Here is an 8,186-nt window from a genome sequence, read left to right as displayed (position 1 = left end):
GCTCTCTAGGGAAGAAAAGAAACTAAGTATTTAAGCAAAGAGGGATATCAAATATACAGAAGATGTGTCTCTGGCCATGGCAGGCGCATCTTCTGGCACAACATGGAGTGAGCATTTTTTCCCCTTCCAGAAAATTTTCGCCCAATTTCATGGATTTTAAACCCACAAGATTCCATTATGATAATCCTGACCCCGACATCAAGGTGGAACCAGGGTTTTTGAACCTCTAAGAGGATTTTCTTTGCTAAATTTCAGGCGCACTCTCCGCTACGATCGAAAATTCTAGAATTCCATTCAAAATCTTCTATATGTTTTTATTCTTATTTTTTAGTTTGAAAAAATAATTTAACCTTGGGCAAAATTAGAAAGAGCCAATAAGAAACAATCTATTAAAAATTAATTTAAATTTTTTTTAAAAAAAACTTTAGAAAGACAATCAATGTATTTATAAAAATTAATTAAATGCAGCAACGGGGAACATTAGTTGGACTAATAATATTTACTTACAACAACGCCAAAGAAGTCAAGGGCCAAATATTTGGTCGTCGATAGTTAGCTGGCTTAAAATAAGGCGACATGGTAACATATAGAGTTTCCTGGCACAACTGAATTCCCATTGAGTTGGTCGAGCGTTCGATCCGCACCAAGCTCAGATACACCATCGACTCTGATAGTCAATTCGTCATTTCATTTTGAATTGAAAGCAGAGAGAGATTAAGATGGCCGAGAACAGTCCTCCTGTTATCCGATCTCGACCGGCGGTGCGGAAGAACGAAAATAATAAGACACTCTCATCGCTAGAAAAAATCAGAAAAGCGCAGCAAATAACATCCCTACAAATTATAACATCCCCCTCCTCTATTGGGCTCGTTGTAACACTTGCACTTGTTACAATTATCATGTACATCGGCAACAGACCCTCAATGCCACCCGTATGTGTTAAATATAATACGAGTGATTTTCATGTTGTAGTTTTTGTATCTCTGAAACATTATTTATCGTATTCAATGGAATTCGTTTCGTTATATGACATTAATCTAGTCTGTTGTACTTATTTTCTTGGAGCTGCTATCATTTTCTTAAGTCAGGTGCTGCTCAAATGTAATGCATTGAGATTTTAAGAATTCTGTTGTTTGATATTATTTTATGCCCTAGGGGAAATAATGTTGTGGAGCTTAACTTCAAATCTATGTTTATCATGAAACATTTAGTTTCCACGTTTATTTTCTATCCCAGAAGTCCCATTTTGTTGATTTTGACGCCATTTGTTTTTTTCTGCCTAGGTTTTGTGCAATTTTACTAATTGCTGCTATTTTATGTATCCGTGACGTGTAACGGAAGCTGTTATTGATGTCTAACGAGCGATTTTAGCTCTCGACGTTTAGGATTCCGTCAGCCATCTTTTAGTTTTTCTGTTTAGAATTTGCTTTATTTTTATTATGAAGCTCCGAAGCTCGCTCCTTTTTTTTCGTCAGGCATTGAATTTTTCAGGATCTATTGCTACACAAGTTGATGTATGAGCACGTAAACCCCTCAATCTCCACCTATAACACACTTCAAATACTCTAATAAGTTTTACTACAGAAAATAAGAGGAATTCAATATCAAAATTATGCTAACGAAACTAGGGGAAATTTCTTAGTGAAACTCATAGTAACATTACACAACAGCATGCCAAGCATTTTGGCTTCTTATTACATTATTCCAATCTGATTTGGGTCTGTCCATAGACCTGCAACAACAGTGCATTTGCAGCAGCAAAAGGCTTCCCGAAAGCCTTTCTTCAAGCTCTCCAATCTCCAGTTTCAAACCTGTAAAAATACGAATAAAACTCAACACCCTTTCTTTTTCTTCCACCAAATTATATTTGTATTTCATTTCCCCAATTTACGTCCCCCTTGCCTCACATACAAATTTGAATTTGAAATCTCTACTAAGATTTTATAGAACACCTCTTAACGACATGCTGAAATTAGCTGTCCATGTAAGACCACTTGCACTAAAAAACTTAGTCATACAATTAAATTTCCAATTAATTTGAATTTGAATTGAAATTGGCTCCATTTGAGGTGTATGTGGGATCTGCATGTTCACAATGCTCACCTTGTCAAGTTTTGAATTTTGACAATGTTTTTTTTTATCAGTAACATATCAGTATTTTATTAATAGTAAATATAACATGATATACCCAAAAGGGCTAAGCCCTGAAAAAGTCCGCTATCAATGTCCATTACCCTGCTGGAATTTACCAAACCCTTCTAAAACTGAAACACAATAAAGCAGGTGTGAACACATGTGTTCTAGGACTAGCCCATGACAGTGATGAGTTAAAAAAATAAGCACTCCCAATCCCTTTGCCCATAAATTGAAGAAAATGGGATAAGTAGGAGATAATTTCCACAGCAAGTCAAATTGTGATATTGCTATCAGGATTTAACTGTGTGATTTTGAGTCAAACTCATTGACCCATGTTTCATGAGTAGTGATTCAACATGAATCCATCTCTCATGAGAATAAATGGAACACTTAGCACTCATTGGATCTAGGTGATGCTCACAGGGGTGAAGCACCAGCACTTCCCGGGAGTTCACCCATCCCAGTACTACTCCAGCCTGAGCGCGCTTCACTATGGAGTTTCTTCCATGGTTAAACTCAAAGCTTGCAACCACGGAGTGAAGTGCGCTCAGGCTGGAGTAGAACTGGGATGGGTGACCTCCCGGGAAGTCCCAGTGCTTCACCCCTGCGAGCATCACCTAGATCCAATGAGTGCTAAGTGTTCCATTCATTCTCATGAGAGATGGATTCATGTTGAATCACTACTCATGAAACATGGGTCAATGAGTTTGACTCAAAATCACACAGTTAAATCCTGATAGCAATATCACAAGAAAATGGGATATCGAAATCATATAGTAAAAAAATAATTTTTTGATTGGCATACACTAACAGAGCATTTTAAACAAATTATAGTTTTTGGCTCAGCCCAGAAAAAGTCTGACATCAATGTCCATAACCTTGCCGGAATTGACCAAAACCTTCTAAAACTGTAAATGCAGTAAAACAGGTGTGAACACTTGTGCCCTAGGACTATCCCATTACAGTTATGAGTAAAAAAAAGAAGCACTCCCAATCCCTGTGCCCATACTATGAAGAAAATGGGCTATCAAAATTATATACTAAAAAGACATTTTTTGATAGGCATACACTAACAGAGTATTATAAACAAAATATAACCAGCAAAATGTGTGTTAGTACACATATGGACCCAGATTTTAAACTTTCAGTTTCAGGTTTTGAACCTCTCTGAAATACTTCGAACTGAGGTTCAAAATGGTTCAAAGTGGTTTGGTAGTTCAAAGTAGTTCAGTGGTTCAGATGATCCATCCTGCAGGTTCAACACAAGCAAAGTTCAGACTCATGGTTCAGGATGCAGAATGGCTGACTCAGGAAAGTTCATAATTCATGATTAGATTCCATCAGTTCAGTAGTTCCAAGGGTTCATTCTATGTTTCAATTAAAATCAGTGGTTCTATAAAACGTCATGGGTGGGTCTAGAAGATGATGCCTAGAATGTGCAAGATTATGGTATGAACCTCGGGTTCAGTAATCCACACTTTGTTTTTGAGACTTCCTTGCTCCAGTTTTCCAAAACAAGCCCGAGACATGTCTTTAAATATGGACTCAGGGATATGTAAATGCTGTTCACATCTATCACTGTGAAAGAATAATGCTAGATCAGTTCAAGATAAGTTGACAGGTCCAATACATTATGGGGCATGCAGAAGCTGTCGTTAGATTGGATTGAGAAACTCATTGGTGACCAGTCATATTTTTGATATGCATTTATCCCATGACAATGCTAGAATTGCTAAGAAAAACATGCATGTGTTCGAGGCCATGCATGGTCGATTTGTCCAAACACAAGGTAATAGTGCATCAGGCAGTTGGTTGTGGTTTCACTTTTCAAATCTTGATCCTAGTGTTTGCAGAGGTCATTCAAAGAATGGATTATGAGAACTGAATTGGTGTTCAGAGCCCGAGAGACCGGAGCATTTGGAAGGTCTGACCAATCTCAGGTGGCACATGATGAGCTTACATTAGAATTCATTCATCTTTGAAGCACCATTTGTTTCATAGAATTCCTAAGTGGAATAAACATATACAAGCAAAAGAAACCCTGAATGCATGATGGTGGCAGGATCAAACAGCAAGAATAAGATTGTAGATAAACGGCCCGATGCCAAAAACATGGTGTGGATTTCATGGTATCACGAATTCTAATACATCTGTTTTCATTATCAAGCCTGCAGCATCTGTGCAGACATAGGGACACCTTGCATTCTACGTGGCTTAGTTCATGTTAAATCTGTTTGAAGAACAAGAAGTGCCCGATTGCAAAGAGAATCACAAATGAAGGTCACCACAAGAAAGAGCGAGGGTCAGAGTTAATCATCGGGAATGTTCACCATTGTTCATATGGATGCTTTAATTGAGATTCAAGTCATGACTACAGCTTAAGGACAGATTCATATCTGCACTAAATACAGTCCCTACCTCAAATTGATTGGATGACTGCCCGCATGAAGACATATTCTGTGTTAATTATCCTCAATACAAATTAGTGATAATGAGCATCAGTTTTCTTAAGATATGCTGCCTTGTTATCGAGTGTGCTGGCTGTTGATAGTCGGACGAGATTAGTGATTAAAGATCCGTGTTCTTGCAATAGTATTGTCTTGCTAAAGGAAAGAAGACATAGGTGAGCTTGAAATAAACCAAAATGCCTGAGCCTGCCTTAAACTGCATGACATGAGATTCAAACTATCGGAGACATAGATACGTCATGAGTATTGGAGAACAAAAGAAAGTACAAGCCGATGCTTTGACAAGGCACCATGGGAAAGCACGACATGCAAACATAGCCAGCGGGGAATTGTAAATCCCAGAGGTCTTCATATTGATGGCAGGAGTGCGAAGTATTTGCATTTCAAGTCAAATACAGAGCTGATAGAAACCCATTCATTTTCAAAGTCACAACATTCAAATGAAAGGCGAGCTTACTGTGAGCACCCATAGAAAACCCGAGCTCGAATAGGGCATAGGTATTAAAGGCTGGCATCAACGAAGCACATAATTTGTGTGACAAATTGCATGCTCGAGCCCGAACGAACTTGCATTCCCTTGAAAACCCGATGTATGAGATATGCTCGGCAACACTTGTGCAAGTCATAAAAGGATGAAACAGGTGTGAATCTCACCATGCCCTATATATAAAGACTTCACAGGGAAATATAAACTACTTGATCAAATACCTGAGCATGCTTTGTGTCGGCATAAAAATGAAGAAATGGCAGAAAACTGTTTGATAGAATGTGCATACAGAGCCTATGTCTGCAAGCATTAATAAAGAAATGAGTTTCGGTGCTCCCATGCTAGCAAACTCGAAAGGCATTAAAAGAGATAATAGGCACGTTGAAGGGGCAATTGAGCATGGCACCGTGCACCTTTATTCTTAGTTGCTTCAACAAATCAGTTGCTTTGGAAGCTTACAAAAGTCCCGGGGAATTACTTGTCATCAGAATGATTCAATTTTCATGTTACGAGATCAACATAAAAAAAATGTTAGTTGGAGCAATACGAAGAAGTTATTCTAAAAAGAAAGAGTAGATTGAGAACTGAAAATAGCATAACCCTGCAGGAACTTAGACATGGCGATAAGTAAAGAGAAATATCAAAGCACGAGGCAGAAACCATAGAGTATTGATGGTTTATAACATCAAACATGGAGATAATGATAAAATACTCACCCGCAGAGCAAAATCTTAATCTTTGTCAAATTTAATTCCGAAGGAATAATGGAGGATTTTATTCGTGATTAAAGATGAGACTTAAAGATTTTCGAAGAATAGAAAGCCTGAGTAGTATCTCTGCCGCCAAACCTAAATTAGTTTGATGATTGACTGATCAAACTTTATCATGAAAAGTGCAAAGGATTAAGAGTTCCTTTTTTTTTAAAATTCAAGCATGAAATTCAAAATCCCTGCACATGGGTGTGGCCAAATTTAATGATGAATACAGAGTTAATATATGTAGATTTCTTGATATTCACATGTCAGGGACCCACTATAAAAAGAACCCACAGTGATGAGGTTTACTACAACTGTCAAGCAGTAAACATCCACATTTGTCCCCAAGCAATTGACTCAAAATTATTCTTTATTGAATATCTTCATAAAAAGTGGGAAGGAAAATCATCCGGCTTCCTCAAAGTGTTTTATTAAAAACAATCTATAGCTGAAGACATATGTAGTGGATTTAGAAAGGGTATTTGTAAGGTGGGATTTAAAGAGTCTTGGGGAATATCAAAGAAACAATTTTGGATAATTGAAAGGTGAACAGACCCCAAAGAGGTTAAATAGACCACGGAACCAGAGAAAAAGGGTTCCATCTTTTCTCTCCGGGACTGCAGACTGTGGGCTTCAGCAAAAGGAGAGATTTTCAGAATTATCCTATTTTCTTGTGAAGGTTATAGGGAGCAGAGCCAGGGTTTCTTTTCTCTTTTCTGAACTGTGTGTTAGAAAGTAGGAGAGTTATGATTTGTTTATGTAATAGAGAGAAGAAGTTTTAGCTTTCTTTAACAGTGATTATAATTGCAAATGCGTAATAAGGTCTTTGTATCTTTTATGCTTTAGGGAAGGGAGACTCGGAAGGTGATTGTATATCAAAACCTAGAGTTTGAACAATCCTCTTTCCACTAATCGTGATCTTTGTGTCACTTTAGTTTTCTCTAAAACATGCTTTTATTGTCTCTGTTCCTTGTATACATTCTGATTGCAAGACATATTCATAGCTTTGTTTCTACACTTTCTCAAGGAGATGGAAAATGCGTTTCTTGATTTCATCCTTCGTAACATGTCAGGATGAATGGACTTTGTGTCATTTGCCGTTCATTTTCTTGTAGTTGTTTAGTTTTTCCGCATCTACTTTGTGTTTACAGGTAGATGTTTGAAATCCTTTCATGGTTTCTAGTTAAAAGCATCCACAATTAATTCATTGTATATCTCACACGGGGAGCTGTATGCGATAAAATTCAGAGGAAGGTTATCAATCGAATGATAACCTGTCCAACTGTTGGTGCTGATTAGTCCTCTCACTTGGGCATTCAGGGTTATAGTTGCACACATTTTCTTGAAGGACAATCTGTTCACTAACAATGTGAAACTAGCAGGCCTTACATCTTTCATGCTTTGCCCATTGGGCCCATTTACTCAATAGTCCTTTGGGCCATAGACTACATCCTTACCCTTCTTCTTGCTTGGTTTCTCTTCCTTGACTTCCTACTCCTGCCTCTTCTTCTCTATCTCCCATGCATGTAGGTGATCCTTCAAGAACTCCCACGCAGCCATTGGTTCCTCTCATCTCTCTACTTTGTTGGAAGTGGCATTCCAGATCAAAACTGGTTGGAGTTTTTGTGTGTTGTCACCCACCAAATGCAAACTGCATTTGCTGGCTCAAATCCCCTTGCCTGGTTGTGCCAGCACCACCATCGGAATGAGACCCCTACACCATTCTGGTTGAACACATGCTTTCGTCATCCAAACTGCCTCCTCCTTGATGCTGAGCTCAAACACCCATTCTAACAGGGTGGATGCAATATCATTGTTTACCTTGTATCTGTGTTCAGAGTTCATGAACACTTCATCAAATAGCACATCATTATTAATCTACCAAAATTCTAGGCTGTTAAGTTGGAAAACACTCCACATTCTCTTCTTTGAAACTTCCCCATAGAAACGTTGTTGTTGTCTTGCTGTGCATATAGTGAAATTAGCCTCCATCACTCCACCAAACGCCTGGCCAAACTCTGTGACTCAAACAAACTAGCACTATCAAATTATCAGATATGCCCATCTAAATCCCCCCTGTTTACAAATATTTCCTTCACATGCCTTCTCATGTGCTTGCCCATCAACTCAATTAAACATAACCCACATATGAGGACCAAGGTACTTCAATGAGCTACCACTTCCACCTCGAATGATGTTTATTGCCTCCAATATAAATAAGTTGTAAGCTCTGAATTGACCTTTTCCATGAAATGATAACTGTGCACATGTCTCATTAACCATCCTGGTTGCCATCCAACGGGTAGCTGTGGGAATTTGAATTTTAAACAAGAAACATGA

At 38.2% G+C, this 8,186-nt stretch overlaps 1 protein-coding gene across 17 annotated transcripts in view; it reads left to right on the top strand.

Annotated features, from left to right (window-relative positions):
- Nucleotides 1–534: 534 nt before the first annotated feature.
- Nucleotides 535–8,186, top strand: part of LOC149568675 (membrane-associated progesterone-binding protein 4-like) — a 241,943-nt gene continuing 234,291 nt past the window's right edge. For 7 of the 17 annotated variants that reach the window (XR_016362628.1, XR_016362627.1, XM_089821565.1 and 4 more), the window contains exon 1: nt 574–932. Coding sequence is in view for 15 of the 17 variants with exons in the window: in XM_089821565.1 (XP_089677691.1) it covers nt 720–932 (213 nt within the window). In the remaining 2 variants the exon portion in view is untranslated. Of the gene's footprint in view, nt 933–8,186 lie in introns of all 17 variants that reach the window. The other 10 variants (XM_089821553.1, XM_089821554.1, XM_089821557.1 and 7 more) reach the window with 10 other exon arrangements.

This window comes from Cupressus sempervirens, chromosome 3 (assembly GCF_028749045.1).
Source record: "Cupressus sempervirens isolate cs-2001-9-10 chromosome 3, ASM2874904v1, whole genome shotgun sequence".
Classification (NCBI taxonomy): domain Eukaryota; kingdom Viridiplantae; phylum Streptophyta; class Pinopsida; order Cupressales; family Cupressaceae; genus Cupressus; species Cupressus sempervirens.
The sequence above is the reverse complement of the archived record's forward strand: the minus strand, read 5'-3'. Positions and strand labels throughout refer to the sequence as shown.